General features: G+C 43.3%; 2 protein-coding genes across 2 annotated transcripts; both read left to right on the forward strand.

The window, feature by feature from the left end:
• The first annotated feature begins 593 nt into the window (after window positions 1-593).
• On the forward strand, window positions 594-7308 carry LOC127292979 (uncharacterized). Its single transcript, XM_051322531.2, has 14 exons — window positions 594-935; window positions 1011-1093; window positions 1524-1581; window positions 2265-2324; window positions 2960-3089; window positions 3212-3438; window positions 3869-3961; window positions 4050-4121; window positions 4947-4979; window positions 5108-5248; window positions 6176-6232; window positions 6595-6681; window positions 6762-6842; window positions 7000-7308. Exons 1-13 carry the CDS (start codon window positions 840-842, stop codon window positions 6798-6800), a joined length of 1176 nt encoding a protein of 391 aa, XP_051178491.1. The 5' UTR covers window positions 594-839; the 3' UTR covers window positions 6801-6842; window positions 7000-7308.
• A 7979-nt stretch (window positions 7309-15287) lies between these two features.
• LOC127348447 (uncharacterized) lies at window positions 15288-15900 on the forward strand. The gene has a single exon (XM_051374474.2). It carries the CDS (start codon window positions 15427-15429, stop codon window positions 15721-15723), a length of 297 nt encoding a protein of 98 aa, XP_051230434.1. The 5' UTR covers window positions 15288-15426; the 3' UTR covers window positions 15724-15900.
• Window positions 15901-23606: the final 7706 nt, after the last annotated feature.

A 23606-nucleotide genomic window follows, 5' to 3' on the forward strand; every position in this document is an offset into this window, starting at 1 on the left:
CCTGCGCCTGGTCGAGGGAGCAGTGGGAGAAGGAGGAGGCGGAGCGGCAGGCGAGGCTCCTCCAGGACGTCGCTCGCTACCGCCGGCCTGCGACTCCTCCATCCGGTGACGCCGTCCCCGTCGTCGACCTCGAAGCCTCCGACGACGACCTGTACAAGCCATCGCCGTCCCCGCCTCGCACCAGTGGCCGGTGGGGAGACGCCGGCCAAGGCAGCAGCCAGGGGGCTTCGGCACCGCCGCAGTTCGACGACGACGGCTCCGACGACGATGGCGACATGGACTACACGGTGTTCTACCGCCATTTCGGCATGTAGAGCGCCGTGTTTTAATATTTACAGTTGTATTCCCCTAGCCGAATTCGAAATATAGTCGAATTCGGTCTCTATGTATGAACTTCGCCCTCTATATAGTAAATATCATTAAATTTAGTCCAAATTCGACCGTTTTATGTCGTAGTTTGTCAAGTTTCCGTTTTTCAAATTTAGATCACCGTCTTCTCCTCCCCAGGCTTTCGGCGTGGAGAGGGCAAACGAGTGGAGATGCTCTTATATTTAGCTTGTGGGTATAGACTCTGTTGACCAGCCAGTAGCCACGTGGCAGGCAAGGCGCCGACCCCCAAAGGAGAGAACAGAGGCAAAGACAGGGGCTGGCGGCGGCTCACTTCAGGGATTCTCATCCTTGTCCGTGCCTCAAGTTGGCTAGCCGGCGACAATTCCGGGCGCAGTCCGACGTGCTACGCGCTCCCCTGCCGCCGCGCTCTCCACGCTGCCCCGAGGGGCCCCGACCCACCACATCGAGCGCGAATAGCGGGGGGAGGTGCGGCGGCGGCGGCGGCGCGGATGGACCCCGAGGCGGCGACGGAGCTGGCGCGGAAGGGCGTCACCCTCCTTCTCCTCGACGTGCCCCAGCACACCGTCCTCGGCCTCGACACGCAGGTAGTGCTGTTCTGAGATTGCTCCTCCATGGTTGCGTCGATTGGTTAAGGGCTTGACACCCAAGTGCTTCTTCAGGTGTTCTCGGTCGGTCCCAGGTTCAAAGGTATCAAGATGGCGCCTCCAGGGCCGCATTTCGTCTACTACTGCTCCCCCAGCAGGTAGGAACATGCTTCAGTTACTGTAGTTTTTTTTTTCCTTTTTAGGTAGTGATTTTGATGCACAGCTGTTCGTAGAATCTAAAGAGAAATTAACTGCTGTAGAAGTAGCAGCGATTTCGGTGAGAATATGCTACAGTCTAGATATGATGCATACCTGTCGTATTGACACATTCATGTGAGGGTGGATCCAAACATGCTTTATGGAGTGTTTTGTTAGCAACACCATGCTGTCGTTTTGTTGTCCGTTTGATCCATAACCTGTTCAGGTTGCATCCTGAAAACTGTTGTCGACTGTGTTTAGACTCTGAAAATTTATGTGCACGCTTTGGTCATTTTACTCTCAGTTTTACATATTTTCGGATGGTAAACGTGTTTCATTGTTTCTGATTTCCTGTATTGATTGTTTCGCTGCTATCTACGATTATTGTAGGCACGGGAGTGAGTTTGCACCTACTGTCGGATTCTTTCTTACTACTCACCCATCTGAGGTATCCCCCTGTTTCCCGAAGCAAGTTCAGTAACTTCGTGTGCTGAATGAGCAAGTGCATATCATGTTTTGAGTTTTTGTCAGTTTTTTGTGTGTACTGGGACCTGTTTTATAAAAGGATTCAGATGAACTGTTAGATCAATGACTCACATGGCTTGTTATCTGGTTTTGGTAGGGAAATATAAATAGAATATCAAATCCATGTAAAACTCTACTTTAGTAGTATCTTATCTGGTTTAGATAGGGAAAAAGTGAATATCATATCAATTCAATGTAAAGCATCTACTTTTAAGGGTAGTAGTATTAAAATAACTGTATTTCATTTATTTCATCTGTTCCTCTCTATCGTATACTACATGTCGAGTGTTTTGCCTTTCTTTCTTTTAGCGTGAATTGGGAACTGATATTATACATATGTATATCCATGTCTGAATCGGATAGCTCATTTTCAAATAAAGCATAATGTTCCTGTTTATTTATGTATCAAGCTTCAAATATCCTGTCTATGGAGTGATGGGGGTGCAAAATAGATAGAAAAGTACTATACTTGTAAAGCATCAGAACCAAACAAGGATTCTCATTGTGTTTTTGAATTTGAGTGGTTGGATATTTTTCTGTCAAGAAATTATAATAATTACACGGTTAATTACTTTCATGTACTCATCTCCTGCCTTATATGTCCAGGTGGTCGTTCGAAAATGGCATGCTCAAGAGGAGAGATTAGTGAAACTATCTGAAGAGGAGGTTATATGTCGGATTACATTATACTCTTTGATCTACTCTAGGCCACATTATTATTTTGTATTCCCATATCTTTGTAACGTATGCATAGTACATCACTTGAGATTATACTGGATGAGATGGCAACCAGTGTTAAAAGGCAATATTCCGTTAGGATAAGCATACTGCATTTTGCAAAATATTAGTATGGCAGCTCCAGCTCCAGCAGTTGTTGTAGTTCTTATTTGGGTCATGCACTGTAACTGTAAAACTCTAGGTGCTAATGTTCGACATGCCTTGTAAATTTAGACCTGGAACTTTACAAATAACTTGATAATAAATTGAGGATGCATTGCCTCAGTTGGATTAGTAATACGTGACTAATCCACTTGTTCTGCACCAGATGATAATTTAATATGATAGACTATACAAAATTTACCTATGTTATGTTCAAATTGTTTTCCCTGCAGCTGTTGTATTTATAGTATATGAAATACAGAATACACAAACTGTATGTGTCCGGATGTCTCAAAATTGCAGCATATTCAACATAATTGACCTTCCTGTTATTGACTGACATAGCATAACAATCCCTTAAAGTGGGGATGCATGTGCTTGATTTCTCTTGGGATGGAATACTAAATTTTATTTTCTGGTAGGAAATCAGATACTCTGAAGCAGTGAAGCGTTTCGAGTTTGATGATCAGCTTGGACCATACAATTTGGATTCTTATGGAGACTGGAAACAACTTTCAAGCTACTTGTCACAAAGTGTGATTGAACGCCTTGGTATGCGTGATACATTTTCATTTTTTCCTCCTATCCTTAATAGTTATGGAGCAGCCGTATTTATGATATTTTCAATAGAACCAACTAATGAACTACTGATTATTTGTGTTTGGATTGTCCAGAGCCAATTGGAGGGGAAATTACAATTGCATTGGAGACATCATGGATGGATAGAGCTCCCCAAACTGATATGGAGAGACGATTGATGGGACAACTTAGAGAAGACAAGTTCGCAAAGATATCTCCCGCACAGCCTGAGCGGAGAGGATGCTACTACACAACTATCCCTTCTTCGGTTAAGCACAAGAATATCTTTGCGAATGAGCTGACTTTGCTGAATTTGGACAGAGTAATGTTCTTATTATGTTATTTGGCAGCATACTTTGGCATAGTTAATATCACTACGTATCTTTTTTTCTAGATTTTCTTTTCTCAATCATTTCCTGGAGCAGTATTTTTTCTGATTTGAGCACATCTTACAATTCAATACTGAAATGTTTGGATGCCGCTACATATGGACAGACCACCTGAATTTGAATAGTACAAGCTGCAGTTATAGTTAGCACAGTAACCAGCACCCATGGAAAAACTTGGTTTCCAGCTTTTTGTCCATTTCAATCACATCGCCATCAATCATACTGTAATATACAAATAGGCATCATAACTTGCTTCTAACGGTGGTTTGCTCTATTAGTTCCTCTTATAGGTTTCCTTTTGTAGAAAACACTGGGTTAACATGTTATACCATTATTTGTTGACATGTCTGTTCTACTTCTCAGACAAGCTTGCTGGAAAGTGTTTTGGCCAAAAGTTATCAAGACCAGGAAGATTTGCTCTTGGGAGAGCTGCAGTTCTCTTTCATAGCATTTATGGTACTACAGAACCAAACAATTATTTTGAAGACGTCTTATATATTATACAGCTCTATTCTCTAATGTATTATGTATGCGAGCTGTGTAGATGGGGCAGTCACTGGAGGCGTTCATGCAGTGGAAAGCATTAGTCAGTCTTCTTTTGAGCTGTAGCGAAGCTGTAAGTACTATTTTTTTAAAATCTTAAACAGTGTTGTAACTCTTGCTCCTTAAATATTGATTGTTAAATTGTATATACCCCACTCCTCTGTAGTATTACTAGTTTACTATTCAGGGTTTGGAAAATCATGTGTGAATCAGCTGGTTACCAAAATTACCATAGAGCGGTTTTCAGAACCCTGGCTCAGTTCCGTCACCAATGACCCCATTTTGACCTCCTATTCTATTCAAGGAATAGTAGTAGGTTGAAAGCTAAAGAATGACCGAATTTCAAATTCGAGATATTAAACCATGTTTCTGAGTGAAAATTGGTACTGACCAGGTTCTGGTATACAACCCCATAACAGTTTAGAAACGATGCGGCATTCAGTCCTAAATGTTACCTAAATATCTTCATTCTTGGGCGAAATCTTATCATGTTGGGTCTAACTCTAACCTAAATGCTTTTGGTTCCTTTCTTGCCCTTAGTTTGACATTTTCTATCAGTGATTTTCTTGCAACCAGGTCTTTTTTCTGCTTTCCTTTTTGAAGTGAGAAGGCTAGGCATGCAATATACTTTTTAGTTTGAACTACCATGTCAGGGAATGTATTGGTTGACTTGAGTCATTGTGCTTCTATATGAAATAACTGAGTATGTGTTTAACAGCTCATTATTAATCCGGGTATTTTCGATGCGGGGATTGTGGGAAAATGGAATGAAAGAGATCAGGAAATGCACTGCATTTGATAGTTGATGCCATCCTCATGAGGATCTGTTGCACATCTGCACTATTTAATACATACCAATACATTCTTAGTTGACTCATTGTTTCTTTCTCCCTGGCAGCCACTTCATGCACGGACACAAATGTTTGTGAAGGTATTCTGTGACCGTATTTGTTGTTTATTTTTGTACCTCAGGCATTCTTTGTTGAAGTTATCAGGGCAATGCAGTCGAACCTTAAGGAGTAATAGGAGTTCTGTTTGTCACTTATTTGTTACGTGCAGTTTATTAGGGTTATTTACTATCAATTCAAGCATGGTTTTCAACGGACACATGATTCTAGAAGTAGTGAGGACAAGGGCAACTCTTTGTTTCTGGATGAAGCGTGGTTTTCAAGAGACATATTTCTGTACCGCCTTTCCAAGGTAATTTTACTGTAATCTTTATTTGGACAATTCGTTCGCTTCCTCATAGCAACACAATATGTAGTTATACACACCACTGAAGATAATATTTGATGTGATTTCGCCATGAAATTAGTTTATCCTGGTACATCATTGTTTTTCCTGTTGTTTTGGCAATGCTGTTCGCCTCCAATTAGTTCCATGACTGCAGGGTCTCGTTTTTTCCCCCTTGTCCACTATTGAATACTGATATTGTTGTGAAGAGGGAAAGTAATTGCTCAGTTATTGTCCAGTTTTGTCATTTGTGTTTAATTCATAATGCAACACCTTCTGGCCCGACATAATGCAACACCTTGTAAATTTGTAAACTAGTAGAACAGTTAATCTGCTGTGACTCGCGGTGGAAAACAAAAGTTAACTTTGGAGTATTGTTGTAGCCATGCTGATGCTCTTTTGGTGTAGTACCGTCTTAGTAAGATGCACCAAGCACATGGATAGTTTTCCTCATGTCCTAGTTTCTGACTGTATTATGTCTTTGTGTTTTAAATTGGGCCATACACATAAATAAAAAGATAGACAATTTTAATTTTTTTCCATACTTTCTGAAATTATATGACTGGCAGATCAAAGTTTGATATCTTATACTGTTCAATCAATTCATATAAATGCAACCGTAGTCTAATATAAAGTTCATCTTGTGTAACTTTCACTTTTTTCACCTAGTTGACCTTTCTAAAAGAGCATGTTGCACTTTTCATTAAGCTGTTGTTGCACACTATTTTTCACAAAATTGCAGTTGCACTTTTCCACCCGTTTGAACTTTTTTAGAAAGCGCAAGGTGCATTTTTCTATAAACTACCTTTGCACTTCTCTGAATCGATTTAGCGTCATGAAAATTTCAATAAACTGAGACTTACCAACTTTATTTCTCTCAACTGCTGTTGTCAGGATTTCTTGACGGTAATACTTGAAGCCCCAGTTGTGGATGGAGACCTTCTATCATGGGTTAGCATTCGAACCTTGTCCTCTGATCTTTTAGTTGTTTACACACACCCTAGCTGCATAAGCGAGACCGTGTCCTTGTTTTCTATTATCTTACTAGCCAGTGCGTGAACTGCGATTCAGCTATTTGAGACACTTGATTGTCATCCATGTATGATAAAGTTGTAGACCAGTAAGTTGGAAATCAGTGCCTATATCATTAAATACAACATCAATATCTAGGACAGAACAAGTGCATTCAGCCAGTGTAGCCTCACTATTGCCGTTGAAAAAATGTTCTGGATAATACCATGTACTGCTGTGAACTGCACACAGAACTTAAAAAAAAAACATGGGTGTTTCTAAGATCTTCCCTTGGTATCCAGGCTAGGAAGCTGAAGACACTCCTGGAGACCACGTTCGGATGGGACCTCGAGAATAGTGCAGCTAACCTTATCGATGAAGATGACGAGGTAAAACTGGAGAGCAGATGAGCGGTAGCATTTCTTTGCTGCAGCACTTGACTGAGTTTCTTCTCTTCTTCCGGACGCAGTTTGCTCCTGTTGTCGTGGAGATGGACGGGTCGTCGTAAGACGGACATTCTGTGAATTTTTTCAAGGATGTGGTATGACAGGTATGTAGCGAACACGCGCCTGCCGCCTTTCACTGATACTCGATAAGCAGATAGCCTATTTTGCTTCTTGCACCTTGAGATGGTCTATTTTGCTTCTTGCACCTTGGGATGTTGGCAGCTGCTAACCAAGGTTTACTGCTGCTTCTGTAATCTGTAGTGTGGCGTACTATGGGAGGACATACTTTACCTTATCAGCTGGGTACATGTTTGGACCTTGGAGACGGAGATTAGTAAGGGATTCTTAAGTTGGATGGCTGCTTTGCATCATCAATTGTTCCTCAAAACTATCCTTCTAAATATACAAAGAGCTGAGACATCGTAGCTGCAACTCAAGACACTGTATCATCTTTGGAGCTCTGCCGTTAGCACTAGTGGTGTGCGTGTGTGTGGTGTGAGTGTGGTGTTGAGTTAGTGCATAAGTTCAGATGCTACAGCTGTAACACAGATCGAGGGGTCTCAAAAAAAAAAAAAAAAAAAAAAAAAATCTTTGGAGCTCTGCCGTTCGGATGTCGAGCCCTGTACCTTCACTTCCCATATTCGACCCCCGTTGTAATAAGAGATAATTCCTTATTTGACCCTGTCTAAAGTTTGCCTTCCTTTTTTGGTCCTGGCAAATTTTTTCTTCCTTTCATGACCCATAAAGTTTGGTTGGTTCCTTATTTAGCCCTCTAGTACAATTTAAGCACTAAGATGACCATTTTGCCCCTGCTGCAATATGTGATGAAATTGCACTAAAAAAGTTATGATATACTAGTTGGTTATTAAAAAAACGATCCCCACTATGGCTGGTACCACCGCACCATTTTGCCCTTGGTACAATTTATTCCGGAAAAAAACTCAAATTTATTCCGGAAACGATCCCCACTATGGCTGGTACTATTGCAGTTTTTTTATTTTCACAACTCCAGAAAAAATTTATATTAAATAGGCACAAACATAGATACAATCCACAGGCACGATAGAAATTTCAGCCCAAAATACATCGTATTTAGAAGATACAAAAAAGACAAATTTCTGACAGACTACGTACACTGTACAGCCTATATAATGTCAGCTTTTTATTTTTTTTTCACAGCCCAAAATAAAACGAGTTTGTGCCCGAAACATTGCACGTACATCCCAAGCATATACATGTATTTCTAGAATTTGAGTTTTTTATGAAACTCAAAAATTTGGCAGCATATTGCAGCAGGGGCAAAATGGTCATCTTAGTGCTTAAATTGTACTAGAGGGCCAAATAAGGAACCAACCAAACTTTATGGGTCATGAAAGGAAGAAAAGATTTGCCAGGGCTAAAAAAGGAAGACAAACTTCAGCCAGGTCCAAATAAGAAATTCTCTCTTGTAATAACCTTAGGCCTTCTTCCCTTTCTGATGCCCTGTTTCACTTTCTGGTTTCTTTGTATTCCTTGATTACCTGTGTAAAGTAATTCCTTGAACTTTTCTCCCGAGCGTGCGAGGCTTTGGAAACCTATATAAGTGAACCTTTTTTTCAACGATATATCCTTGACTGCCACCCTATTTTCTCTCTACCCAAGAAGCTTAAGCTCTTCTCTACCCCATGAAACCTGCCCCGTTTACTCCCTGAGTTAGCTTCTTACTACACCGAGGTAGGTTGACACAATCGGCTCTGCCGGCCAGTGGCATCATCTCGACATCAGAAGAGAAAATATTATAAATTATTTCTAAATCAATATACCCGGAGAGTGTTGAGATCCTTTTGAGTGTCGGGTGGAATCGAGATTTGATCCAGGTCATACAACTGAGATACTATAGGAAATCTATGTAGACTGAGGTGTAGACAGGCTATGGTCTTGTACCGGAAATTTACAGTGTGTGTGTATAAATTAGACAGTACATAGACACCTCAGTACTAAATTATTCTGGCACAAGATCCGACGGCTAGCATCATATGTATATAGTACATAAACATCCCCACTGTCCATCTGAATCTAAAGTAATCAAGGTTTAAAATAGCGTGCTAAAAGAAATAGCGGTGGTATCCTCTAAATGTTATGCACGTTATATCATGCTAATTTCAATTAGCGTTTTGAAAAAAACACCAGATAAAGTCTAAAAATAAAGGATTTTAGTCAAAAAATAACATATTCATACATACATAATCACATATAAAAATAGTTTCTCCCTATTTTTACAAGCCTAACATCAATATTTCACAAGGTAACGACATTGTATAAATTAATTATTAAGAATTATTACTGTTACTGATATTGCCTTTAAATTCAGAAAAGGAATCAACAGATTAACATTCATCACCATAATAAACAAAAGGAAATTTCTTCTTTTCTTAAAGAGAGAAAATCAAACCCTTGTATCAATAGGCTGTAAAAAATAGTGAGCTAAAGCTATAATATTTTAGCGCGATATGACATCCTATTTTGCAAATAGCGTCATAACGAACGAAATTACTAGAACTTAGCGTGAACTATCAAAATATACTACAGCGTGCTATTAACGAAGATTTTTTTTTTAAAATAAAGTGACAGGCTTTGGGAATAGCGCTATAGTGTAGGAATTGCAGAAATATTTTGGGAACGGGGAGAGCTATGACGATCTATAGCTGGAAACGATATAGCTAAGGAAAACCAAGTCAAAGTGACAGGCTTGCTCTTTGATATGGATAGTAATGCCTGCGCAAATATAGGTGCTATTCTTTTTTCGAGAGTAGGCGTACCATATCTTTATAGAAGGCAGAATTTTGAATACAAGATAACTACAACTCGTTGCAAACAACAAGCCTAATACGAACTCCACTCTACTTCACACCGGCCAGACAGCCACAACCGAAACTACAACTACGACACAAAAAAACCTATCCAAAGCAGAACATCAAAGCCACGTTTCCAACCACTCCGGTCACCTCCAATGAACAAAAGCCCCATTGAACTCTCCTTGTCAACGCACCACCAAAGTAGAAGATGGCGGGAATTAGTCGGTACCGAGAAAGGCATCGTCTTGGATTCTCCGGCGATGTCGTACATAGTGCCCCGGACAGTCAAGCTTGGACAATGACAAGCACCAGAGGGGCGCACCGAGAAACAGCGGACCATGTCTCCAAGGATGCGACGCGCGAACTCGATGCGGACGTACTGCCAGACCATGGCACCGGCCGGCTTTCTTCCCAGAGGCGACGTGCAAACTCGATGCGGACGTACCGCCTGACCCGCGGCTTCTTACCGGACCGCGAGCCGCTAGCCTTGTGGTTGTTCTTGGTTTTGCGGAACGGCCAAGATTTCTTCCCCATGACGTCGGGCGGGTGGATACGGCGAACTCTGGCAATGGTCTGGTCGAGAAAATGGGCGCTGCCAACGGACCTTTAAAAGGCTCGGACGCCATCTCGCTTTCAATGTCCTGCCACTGCGACGCCACCCACCAGCGCACGCGCGTGGAAGCCGAGGCGTACCATTAACGCGGCCCTGAAAAGCTGCAACGCGCCGCCCGTAAGTCATGGCGCGCTGAAGACGAAGCGTCTGTGCTGCTGCCAGGTGGACCAGTGCGAGAAGCGTGCGGACGAACAGATTCGTCCGTGCAGACGCAAACGTGCCACATATTTGGGCCGCGTTTGCGTCTCGGCGGACGGGTCGGACACTATGCGTTGGGCCGTTGAAACGGGGTACATGCGCATTTTTGGTCCGCGCGGCGTCCGTTTGCGTCGCCATCTTGGAGATGCCCTAACATATAACCACATGCATTGCCAACTAAACATTTTGATGACATGTCATGACATTAAATGAAGAAAGAGATGGTTATGGTAACTAGCTACTCCCCCTGTCCACAAAAGAGTATACATGCGTGGTTTTCAAGACAGATTATCAAGTGGAGAGAATATTGCATTGGGAAGATGTAAACCAACATCCCTCTCCTCTTTAATTATTGCACAATTCTTGCATCTCCAGTAAGCTAATCGCGTGTAGAAAATAGTATAACATGTGCTGGATATTATTGGATTTGATTTTCGTGCGATGAGAAAGATATAATTTTTGCTCCTTTAAAGTGCATTGAGAAGGTAAAGTACACACTTTTGTGAACAAAGTTTTAGCCTAAACCTCCACTTATTTAAAGATGAATGGAGTATGTTACCATAACATCATATATTTTTTAAGATAGAATGAGTTTACAAGCTAATTAATACACTAATGCATGATATATATCTAACTTTCTATGCACTATAAAGGTAGTAACATAGAATAGTGCGGAAATTCAAAACGGAACCCAGGTCCAGATGCTCTCACTATCTAGACCGGCCAACTGCTCTTAGATTCGTACTAGGCGCTGTATTTCCTGAAGTATCTCCACCTGCAGCCAGAATTAGAAACAGTGACAAGGACGACCACCAGCCTGCATTTAAGTCCTATTCGACCGTTGCGGTTCGGGCGGTACAAATGAAGGCTGACGTCCTGGACTAGATCAACGGGATAGACATTGCGTATACGTGGAGGCTACCGGCAGCGGATCGCCGGCCACGAGGTGGACCTTGACCAGCTCGTGGAGGCTGCTGCCAATGTCGTTGTTGGACGCACCACGGACGAGCTGAAGATGGCGGTGGAGAGATGCATGCACAGGCATGAGTGTAGTAGCCGCTGGTTTGCGCGCCATGGCTCGCGAGGACGGTGTCATGGCTTCATTCTCACCACCCTGCTGCACGTAGTTCATGTACTCGAACAAAAGTGGCCGGCTGCTCGACGGGTCCTGGCCATCACGGGCCATCCGGCTCCTCTACTCGCTCGCGCGAGGGCGTAAAGACACACGTCCACGAGTTCGTTAATTGTTGCGACGGCGAGGGCATGTGGAAATGGGCCTCCTCGACATCACGACCATGCAGCAGGACCAGATCGCACGCTGCGTGACGAGGGCATCCTGACGGAGTGGCTCGCATTCTAAAGGAGGACATCGTGGACCGGCCACTGCCTCCCATGGTGTCGGAGTGCGAGCGTGCAGCGGCATTCGCCACATCCGGCGGCCGCGGCCATGGAGAGCTGTGCGGCCATGCTGACGAGCCTACATGAGACGGACTGGTTATGAGCCAGAGGGAGCTGCCGACGGAGATGCTAACTCCACGGCAGGCGTGAAGATGCTGAGGGCGAATAAGCAGCTAGACTTCCTCGTGCGCCCCTGGTGCTGAGGGAAGGAGGGCGCCCAGAACGTGCGTCTGTCGCGCGACACGACAACCAGTGTCATCTCCTCCACCCCCCGCTCGAACCCATGGAAGCACGAAAGGATGCTCATGCCCGGCGCGTCACAGCAGGAGGCCGAGCCGCTTGCTAGCTGGCCACGCTCCAACTCGCACCGGACGGGCGTCAGGTTGACACGCCCGCGCTCCAGGTCATGCTCCACCCACACTATCATCTGGTGTTGGTGCCCGACCACGTGCGCATGGATGGTGGGCATCATGTCCGCGTTGCCGAACATCAGGTACCACACGGCCTCGTCACCGCGCCGCTCCGCTGTGACCCGGCCACTGCCATCTCCGAGCCGTTAAACAGCAGCGTCATGGTCAGGAGCCTCGGTTCCGGCAGCGACCGCCCGTGGGGCACGCAGGAGCAGGTGCCGAACGCCTCCTGGAACGCGAAGCTTGAGCCATCCAACGCCGGGAGGAGCAGCCTGGTCTGTCTCAAGAACTCTGCTTTCACTCCCGCGTAGGCGTCGCCGAGGAGGAAGGCGAACTGCGTGCCGGAGTCCACCATGGTCTAGCGCCAGCAACGATGCCGCCATGCCGGGATGGGCAGGTGCTTCCCAACTGCCTGGCGCTCACAACGACGTTAGGCTGGTCATAGTGGGGAGTAACTTAGACTAGTAACATATGCCATGTTACTAGTCTAGGTTACTACCTTCATAGTGGGTAGTAACTTATATGTGATGTCATGCATTGTATCATTTATTATGTTGTAGACTCATCTTTCCTTGAGGTGTGTGATGTTATGGTAACATAGCTAGTTACCACCTCACTCTCTTTATTCATTTATTAGCATGCCATGTCACCAAAATGCCTTGAGATGTGTGATGTTACTAGCTATGTTACTCCCACTATGAGCAGTCTTAGGGGAGAAGGGAGAAGTCGAACGCGGAGGACATGCAACCGAATGACGCACGGAGGGGCAGCACCACCGTAACTTACCCGCATTAATTTCATCATAAGAATGATGGGCCCCACCGTAATGAGACCCACGCCCAAACTCTCGGTCTGCCTCACGAGTCACAAGCGCCGTCACGGCACACATGCACTGTATCCTTACGTGGGACATGTTGTTTCAATGCGGAATACAGTGGTCTATTTACCACCTTTAAAGGCACACCGTATCTCTCTTGAAAATTATTTTGGCACGGATCCCCTCACCAGATTAGTTGGTCCAGATATCAGGATCATCTGGACCTGGGTGCCAAAACGCCATGCCCAGAATAGTGTCATATGATGACACTACTCTATATTACTACTTACTACCCGTTGTAACTAGTCTAAAAGGTTTACTTAAAGGTGTGACTATTTCTCAGTCGATTGAAAACTAATTTCGTTTTCAGTCAAATAATATCATTGAATTTCAGTTGCAACTTATATTGTAACTGATAACTAGCACGAATCACGAAGCAAATCTAACAATCTAGAATTTGACTGAGCACAAACTTAATTCTCAGCTAGGTGAGAACTAGCAAATCTCTAAAAAGACATCTAGACAAAGAAGTACTCACACGCGAGATACATGCCCGGAAGAGACGGAGCAGAGATCCGTGGTACTACCTTGATCGCGACTGGCGAGAAATCAAATTAATCCAGTGCCGCACGATCATGACAGGCTGCGTAAGTATTCCGCATAGATCGAGTCCAGTGAATGAGGAGGCCACGCGGTCTCTTTCAGCCACGACCGCATCCTCGCTTTTTCCCACTTGCCGAGAGAGTGCCCCCTTCAGCCACCAGTTCCCGGTCAAGTATGGCTCGCTTTTACGGCCGTCGGGCGGTGAAAGAGACAAAATTAGAGAAAACGTGGGGGTCCGGCAGCTGAGTCCACACCTCAGAGCATCTCTAACGGAATCCGAAAAAGTGCAAACCGAAAAAGTGGTTTTCAGTCTTCCGAAAACGATAGTTCGTTCGATATTGGCAGTGGCGCAGATTAGAAACCGAAAAAGTGGAACTGAAAAGCAGAGTTTGAAATGACGCGGGTAAATTTTGCGATGATCATAGTTCGACATCCAATTGATGCCCCGATTAAGCATCGAAACATGCATTGTTCATAAAATTAAAGCTACGTTACTGGTACACCGGCGGACGCTAGTTAGCTAAAGCAAAATGCGGCCACTATATTGACCTACGCGCGCGGCGATGCCGTTGGTGGCGGAGCGGTTCGGCAGAGGGCGCCGACTCTGTCGTCGACGAGCTTCACGCGTCGTCGGCGTCAAGCTCGACTATTTCGAGCTTGACCCGGCGGAAGCACGCGCGAGCCTCCGCCTCGCTGATGGCCTTGGTCTGCGCGAGGACGACGTCCTCCTCGTCGCTGCCGTGGACATAGTCCCCGGCGGAGAAGGTAGGCGACCGCGCGAGGATGAGATCCTCGTCGTCGCTGCTGTCCGCGACGGGGAGCCGCGGCGCGCGGCTTGACTTGCCGGAGGACGAGCCCTCACCGGCGTTGCCGTACCTGGCGAGCTTCCCTGGGGGCGTGAGCCCCCAGTTCGTCCACCGGCGGGCGATGCGCTTGCGCGCGCCCTCCGACCGGTTCCACTTCCGCCGCTCCGCGTCGGTGCGGAAGACGGGTGGGCGTGGCGGCGAGGCGCCGCCGCCCAATCCGGCGCCACGGCCTTGGGAGCCTCGACGGGATGACATCGCGTGGCGGCGGGCTTTCGATCGGTGGCTGGGGCGAGCTGGATTGCTCGCCGGAAATGGTCAGGGGCGGCGGCGGAGGGAGAGGAACGGCGGAGGGGAGTAGGGTTTGCGACCCAAACTTCCCTCCGCGAACCCTTTTAATAGGGGCCGTTCGGTGACCGATTCGAACCCCTGAACTTATTTTACGTGCTGGCCCATCTTTTCGATCGCTGATCTGCGACACATTCGGCCCGAACCCGTAAATCTGCCGGAAAAGTTCGGTTCCGACGGAATTTACGGGTTCTGTTAGAGATGCTCTCACCGATCGAGCCATGGGGGTGCGTCTCGAAGCAGAGTGCGTCGAGGCCACGCGCCCTTGTACGTGGTCGTCGCGCGCGTCGGGTCACGGCGTCTTCGTGCGTGGTCAAACCGCATGCGCCGGCCGTTAGTCCCAACCACTGCCGTCCGACCTAAACCCGGCCCGAAAGCAACGGGGCCACGTTTAAAAGTCAAGCTTCAGCCGCACCGCCAGACGAAAGCCACGCGAAACACACCACCAGCCCGGCCGCGCCGTTTCCCAGGCTCCCAGCTGCCTCCTCGCACAAGCCTTCCCGTACCCAGCTATATAACCAGCCCTCCATTCCTCTTCTTCTTCCCGTGCCAAACCAAAGCACACACGCAGCCGGATAAAGCTCAACCTCAAAGCCACCGCTCCTCTCCTTGTTCCCTCGGCAGAGACACGGCCAAAGGCAGCAGGAATTCGACCGATCGATCCATGGCGGCCCGGTACGTGGAGATGCTGGACATGGGCGTGCGCATCGCGGCGAGGTTCCACTCCCACTGCCCGCAGACGGCGCGCATGTACTACAAGCCGCCGCAGTCCGCCTCCTCTTCTTCCTCGTCCGCCGCGGGCGCCTCCACGGATCGGAAGGCCGCCGGCTTCGACCACGAGGCAGCGGCCGCCGCTGCCTTCCGGCCCTTCGCTGCAACGTCACAAGCGGGGTTCGGCGCCGGCGCTCAGTCAGGTTTCGGCTTCGACACCGCGCAGGTCCTCATCTACGAGGTCGTATGAGGAATTCAGGAGTCGAAACAACGACGGCTAGCTAGCAGTTAGTTCTTCGGGAGGAGACCCCTGAGATGAGGATTTTTTGAGACCTGCTATGAGTAGATACAAGTCTGTAACACCATTCTTTAATTCGTTTATGCCCTCGTGCCAACTGATCAAAGAAACGTGATTTTCTTGCTTGCACCTGTCATGGTTCTTGTCTGTTGTTGGACTGTCAAATCTGTTGCCGCCGAGCATCGATGTCTTAGTTCGAGTAACGGCAAACAGGTTTTAAGTTACTGAGATCGACTGCCAAGGATCGGCCAACTCCACAACACGATTTAGAAACAAAATGGAGAAACGAATTGGGCGAGCTTGCTTCGCTTGGGTATGGCTGGAGGATTATTCAACACGTCACATGGATGGAGCGTTCGGTTAACTACTACTAGATTGATGCACCAGCTAATTTTTTCAAAAGTTATAACGGTTGGAAATCGTTAGGTACGAGGGATAAACATGAGGCTGCAACTATTTTCAGATTAAATAGTGCGTTAGTCGGGTTTGAACTTAAGACCTCCTGGCTCTAATACTATATTAGATTGATGCACTAGCCATTTTTTTTAAAGAATACGGTAGGGGAAGCCTCTACAGTGATTTTGTTTTTGAAATAATAAGAACCCCGATTCGCGTTCATGAAAAGTTGAACCTGGGTGGCTGTGTTGTACATCCACTTCCTAATTAACCAAGTGAGTTGGGCTCACTTCTTACTAGCCAAATTTTCTAAAAGTCTGAACAATTAGAAAGAGCTAGACTATATATTTAACAAGTACATGCTACAAGTATTAACGGTTGTCTTCCTATCCCAATCTCAAGCTTGTCAGGTATCTAAGTTTCATGGGCTTAATAGTGAATAGTAGCTGATAATTCACGTACTTCGGTGTGTCTGCGCGGTAAGAGTAGCAAACAGTCGGATATGTAAATTGCTATCTAGAGACTTGTGATGGCATCACTGATCTTAAGCTTTTTTTTTCTATTTACTTAATTTTTTTTATGTCCAGCGATGCTCGGGGCAAGGGTAGGATAATGGATCCATGACTCATATTGTACGCATGCCATGTGTCCTTTGGACGTATCACACATTTACACTATCTTATTAGTACATACATTATATGTGTGTTATTATTATCTTTATAATCTCATAACCATCTGGTGGAACCTTTGATCATAGCCTATTTTCATTCATTGATAAAATATAAAACAAAAGAAAACATTGGTCTGGTGAAACAACATCTATATGAAGTCTAGAAGCTTCGATTGTAGTGATCTTACACCATTAGTATTCTTCCCGTGGATTCAATAAACAGAGAGTCTCTTAGAGAATAAGAAGAGTACTACAATCCTATAATCTGGACCAAATGTATCAAAAGGGTATAGAGCGATCTCAATAGTTTTTGTGTTTAAGTTTGGTAAAAGAAATGTATCGAAGCTGAAGTCTTTCACAGCATGCACACACTGTCAACTTATTATTGAACCATTTTAGTTTTTTATATTAGATCTATCATACAAATCCGACAAAGAATCAATAGATACTTCCAGAGTTTGTCACATGCATGAAACCATTAAGATACTTGTTTGGTTGTATAGTTTAGAGTTCTTCAGCGTAAATAAGTATATACAATACAATTATTAAAATTGTAAAAGTAATTCAGGAAGTAACTTTGGTTATAACATACAGTTGAGTCCTCATTTTATGACAAAAATAAAAATAAAAAATACAACGAAATAATATATCTGAACCTACACATTAAAATGTGTAACAACAACACTGGGACTAAGATTTACCAACCTTGGCATGTAATTATTTATGCCAAAAGATATACAATGCAAAAACTAATTTTTTAAGTATAAAATTTTACTATAAAATAATTTTAGTTCGTCCCAAGTCCATGTATTCATTGCACCTACATTGCCATGATGAACATTGTTATTGGTGTAGAGGCTGAAACCATGGGAACACGCTAGGTTGTGGTAATAATGTGATTGGTTGGCCTAGAATTGAATGATCAGGAAGTCAACAAGAATCAGCCAATGGGAACATCTATGGGATGCAACTACGATTATTTCTCATTAGTTGTTCCGATGCGATTCAACCAAGATTTATTGTTGCTTCTGTAATATGTAGGGTGGCTTACTATGGGAGGACATGCTTTATCTTATGGGTACAAATTTGGACCTTGGGGACATATATTAGTAAGGGAATCTTAAGTTGGATGCTTTGTGTGCAACGTTATGGTTTTGAAGCTATCCTTGTAGCTAGTATAGAAAGAGCTCAGACATCCTAGTTGCATCTCAAGACTGTAACACCGTAATAGAATTATGACTTGGTATAAGTATAACAACTTCGTCATTTTGAAGCTCTGCCATTGGGATGTCGGAACCATGTACCTTCTCTTTTCATAACCCAACATTGATCGTTGTAATGGCCTTAGGCCTTCCCTTCATGATCACCAAGATGCTCTCTTTTGCTTTATGGTTTCTTTGGTGTCCCTTGATTACCTCGAAGTAAAGTAAATTCTTCCAACTTCTTTGCTTATCTCGAACTCAAAGCGTGCGAGGCTTTGGAAACCTGGATAAGTGAACCGTTGTTTTCACAGATATCCTTGACTCCCACCATATTGTTTGAATATGTGCAAACTTTGAAATATTATTAATTTATATGTTGAGTCTCCAATACAGGCTTGTAGTTTCCTTCTGTTGTTGGACTTGTTTACTTGATTATTGTACAGGGACCAACAAGAAAAATGATGAGCGACGTGCAGCAGGACAAACCTTTGATTTTAAAAAAAGATAGACCATGGTTCTATTTTACCTCTTCAACAACAAGTTAGTGATAAGCATAGCTGGCACCAATTGTTTCGACGGAGAGACAAACATGTAATTATGTTATCGTTAAATTTATAAGCAAAGAGAATTTGGAAAAAAATCTTGCTACCCAAGTTTAGTTTGGGGTTAGAGGAAAACTGAAAGCGATGTCCGTTCTGTTAATTTATTACTCCATCTTTACCGTGTCATGAAACTGTCAGACTTCCTAATCCAATACCATGTATGTACGTTGTACCAGTGGCGGAGGTAGTGTAATATCCCAGGTATTGGGGTTACAAAAATATAGGAAACATATGTGTGCATTGCATTCATGCATAGAAAATCCGGGGAATTTTCGCGCTTTAAAGTAAAACAGTCATAGTAACTGAAGTTTCACTTGACCTTGGTGGAATTGAAGTAGCTCATCAAGTAAAGCGCTATAAACCTCAATGTGACTTTGCTAAAACCTTGTTTTGGGTAGAGCTAATTTGATCTAAGGGGTTAGATCAAATGGAATTAAAATCAAAACAAGAACTTATTAATCAAGGAGCAACTACTTGATCTTATTAAAGATCACAACATGATATTCCTGGCCACAACAAATGAACATCCAGTTAATTGGAAATCAAGTAACAATAATTGGAGAAACTATTCTTCACTTATCTTCTCCATGTCTTAAACTAATCCTTGATCCTACCATGAACCTCATGGTATTCATTCTATTTCAATCTTGGAAACAAGACAAGGAGATCAACTCTAGAAGCATATATTCTTCTCTATTACATATTATTATACTTCAAACCCAGAGAGGTGAGAGTTCTATAGTATTTATTAGAGAAGCAATGGAAAACCTTAAGCTGAAACCTTGGATATACATCCATGTAATCAAATCATCATCTTTCAGAGAAACCCTAGGATATTATTCAAGACAATCCCTAGTGAGAGAATCCATTTATGTTAACCATAGATATTGATGATCACATCAACCTCTAAGGAGCCTAACCTTAGGTCAGTATTAAAGACCTTCCAAAATGAGAGAGACCAATCATATTAATTCTAGCTTGACCTATTTAAGAATAAAGGACAACCTTTGGACTAAAGTATTAGGAGTTAAACCATTTCATTTGGGAGTGGTGAGATAGCCAATACCAAATGGAGTAAGATCATATCCATGAATTGATGAAGTAAAGTAGCAACTAATCCAACTAAGCATCTAGGTGGAGACTTAACCTTTACTATCTAATGAGATCTTGTGAATACACCATAAACCCCAGAATAACTATTCCTATGAAAGAGAGCTCAAGCTATAGTGCTACACTCAAGTTAGTTGAGGCAACACTTAAATTTAGGGGAGAGGACTATCCATATGTCCTGATGAGTATATCAACATTGATTAAGTAAAACCCTAACAGAATATCTCAGGTATTCTCCTAGGATATAAATTATTGAGGCAACCATAGTAGTCCCATCTAAGAAAGTAAAATAGAAGTATTATATCCTAGTTGATCAAGACTATGCTTGATCATGGAAGTGAGAACCTATTCCATGAGAGATAACTGAGAAAGCTAAACCTTGATCATTATAAATTGAGTAATGAGCATAAACCCTTAGAATTTGAGGTAGAAAATATTAAGAACAAGTTGATCATGCTTAAACCATGATCATGCTCTTGAGGTATGTGAGGATAAGTTAAATTCTAATAGGATAAGTAGATATCATTCACCACATGAAATCATAGGGAGGTAACTAGTAAGAACCCCTAGGCTTAGATCCCAACCTTAACTTGTGAATCACTTGGTGATCATAAGTAGAATCCTACCGCATTTACATTCCACCTATTCTTCACTTAAGAACCACAAGAAAACCTTTAGAGACAAACTCTATACTTTATATGGTGAGAAACCATCAATACATATGACCAAAGTTAACTATAAAAAGAACTATAACCACTGTAGTTACTTCAATGATAAATTGGAGATAATAATAGAAGTTAATTGGTAGAAGATAAAACCAATTCTCAAATCCTTAGTGATTAAAGAAGCACATAAGATATGAAGCAAGTAACCATAATACCATGGTTAGGGGAGATTAAACCCTAGCCAATGCACTATGGTGTTATCTCAATTCTACAACCCAGAATTATATCTCAAACCAAGTTATGAACCACTTGGGTGATTACAATTATAAAACCAGATCCTAAGTGAGCTTCAAACCAATTGCCATTAGGTGAATATGATGAGAACCCTAGAATTGTTCACTAATTAAAGCTCATGATTCATTATGCAACTCAAGAATAACCTAGTGCTAAACCATTTGATTAGAACCATGGTGGTGATCAACCACTCATCATTATAACCAAGACCAAACCATGATGAGAGTAATATCTACTCTAGGTAATTCAAAGTGTTATTAAATATGATTTTAAAGCTACCCTTAAAATAGGGTTATGACAACAATCTATATGACCTTATTAAATAAATGCTCACATGAAATCATATGTAAGAAACCAACATCTTAATTAAGAGGTCAAGTTCTAATGATAACTTCTAAAGTATTTGCAGTAAGAATTATCAACTCTAATAAGTAAAAAGGGAGTTGCAATCCAAATAAAAAGGGAACTTAAGGAACACCTATAATCATGCTTAATTGATGTTTTGAATAATCTCACATGTATGAAATATAATCAAATATAAAATACCTTCTTCTAATAAGCAAGTGGTGTAGTAAACATTGAACTAATTCTTGTATGAATGAAATGAGTAAGACCTGCAAAATAGAAAATAATTCAAGTATGAATTCAAAATAGAATTCAAAACAAGAAATAAAAATAGAAATAAGAAAAGAGAGAAGAGAAATGGGCTTACCTGGCCAGTAGAACCCAGCAACGAAGCCCATGGTGCAGTCCAGCACCACATCCTAGCACTGGCCCAAGCCCAGCCCAACATACCCCTTCAGGGAAATATCCACGCCAGGAACTCGTCCTCATCTTCTTCCTCGCGTGGTGGACAGCACGAAGCCGTGCTTCGCTTCTCCTAGCCGCTGGCAGCCCATCCTCGCTCGACGTCGTGACGAGGCGTGAACCTGCACCGTATAAAATCTTCACAATGCACAGCAGCATCGGGTCCTTTCTCCCTGGCTCCAATTTTTCCCCCTACCGAAACCCTAAACTGCTCCGGCACCGATCACCGCCGTCGATTGGGGAAGCCCCGAGCCCCGCCGTGACCACCACTGTGACCACCGTCCTCGACTCGGTCACCGTGCACAAGGAATCAAGCTAAAACGTCCTCAATCGACCGTGCCAGGTCGTCTTGTCCGGCGCCGACATCGAGCAATTCCGGCGACTGCGACCTCCCCTTGCCTCGCCGACACGCCCGTCGTGCTCGCGGTGAGTCTCTGACTCTCCTGAGCATCCTCGATTCTCCGCAAGCACTCCCTAGCATGCCCAGCATCGTAGGCCCATGGGCACCGCCGCAGCACCTCGCCGTCGGACTAGCTCCGGCGATGATTTAAGGGCGGCGTTGGTACCCTGGTGTTCACCGCGGCGAGCTGAATCGAGTAGCATGAGTAGTTGGTCCGCTTGAGCCCTGGAACGGCGGCGCCGTCACCGGCAAACCGCCGGCAGTGAGCCTCCCTGGCCACGGCATCGCCACGTGGCTGCTGACGTGGTCTAGACCCCACTGGCCAGTGGCTGTGGGTAGCCCTGGCCGGGTAACTTTAGTAATTTTCATTTAAATTTCAATTCAATAATTACTGCAACTTTGCAAATTTATAAAAAATTCAAAATAACTCAGAAAAATGAAAATAAGATATCAAAATTCTTAGAAAAGTAAACTCTATCCAATAAAAAAATAATATGAAATTTTTATTTTTAATAAAAATTCAATTATTTAATACTTGTTAATTAAGCCTTTTCTTTTAATTCAAAATGCAATTAAAATTCAAAAATTAGGAAAACTACCTAAAATAAATAAAAACCAGAAAGTAAATAAGGAAAAAATTAAAATTAATTTTCCTTTACTATTAACTTATTAAATCCTTATCGGGAGGATTTAAACCCTAATTAATAATTACCTGAATTAGTAATTCATTAAAAATAATAAAATGTCAAATCCAATATTATTTTTATTTCAAAGTTATTAATAACTTTAACTTTGCAAACAAGTCATTAATTCAAGTATTATAGGGTAATTAGTAAACCCTAGTTCCATAAGAAAGAAAACTAGAATCTCATCATTTCATGTGGTTCCTAAAACCCTAATCCAAATAGGAACCCTAGCTCCACTATTTCATTTGAACCCTAATTTACTTCTAACCTAAACCCTAGGTTAGAACATGTGATCATGTTACTCCATTACCATAGAGCCATGATTAGCAACTAAAGGCATACCTATGTCCACATAAAATGTAAAACCCTATCACTAGCAATTTAGTATTCCATGTATGCATACCATTAAACCAAGATGATCAAATAGGATCAACCAAGTCTAAATCCTAGTTCCTACCATCCCAATTATTATTGTTCTTAACAATCCATATTTAGTATCACACCATTGTGATGAACCCTAATAGTAACCATTATTAATGATTACCTTACATCCCTGTTATCACCAGAATTTGACCGGATCAGAGGTGGGCCGTGATTAAAGATGGGCTTGAAGAATATACACGAAAGATATACATGATACGGCCTTGTACAAGAAGTTTGGGCTAGTTTGCCCGTGTATCTGTAAATATAGTAGGATACGTATCGGTTAGATAGAATTTGGCTCGTACACGGTTGGGATTATTCCCACGTTAGAAAGTCTACGGACTATAAATATGTATCTAGGGTTATTGAGAGAAATAACAATCACGTTCACAACAGACCAATCTAGGCGCATCGCCAACCCCTTGTTTCGAGGGTTTCTTCCGGGTAAGCATCATGCTGCCTAGATCGCATCTTGCGATCTAGGCAGTATACGTTTATTCGTTATCCATGCGTTGCTCGTGCTGAAGCCTTGTTGATGGCGAGCAACGTAGTTATCGTAGACGTGTTAGGGTTAGCATTG

The sequence above is a fragment of the Lolium perenne genome, chromosome 4, assembly GCF_019359855.2.
Source record: "Lolium perenne isolate Kyuss_39 chromosome 4, Kyuss_2.0, whole genome shotgun sequence".
Taxonomy (NCBI): domain Eukaryota; kingdom Viridiplantae; phylum Streptophyta; class Magnoliopsida; order Poales; family Poaceae; genus Lolium; species Lolium perenne.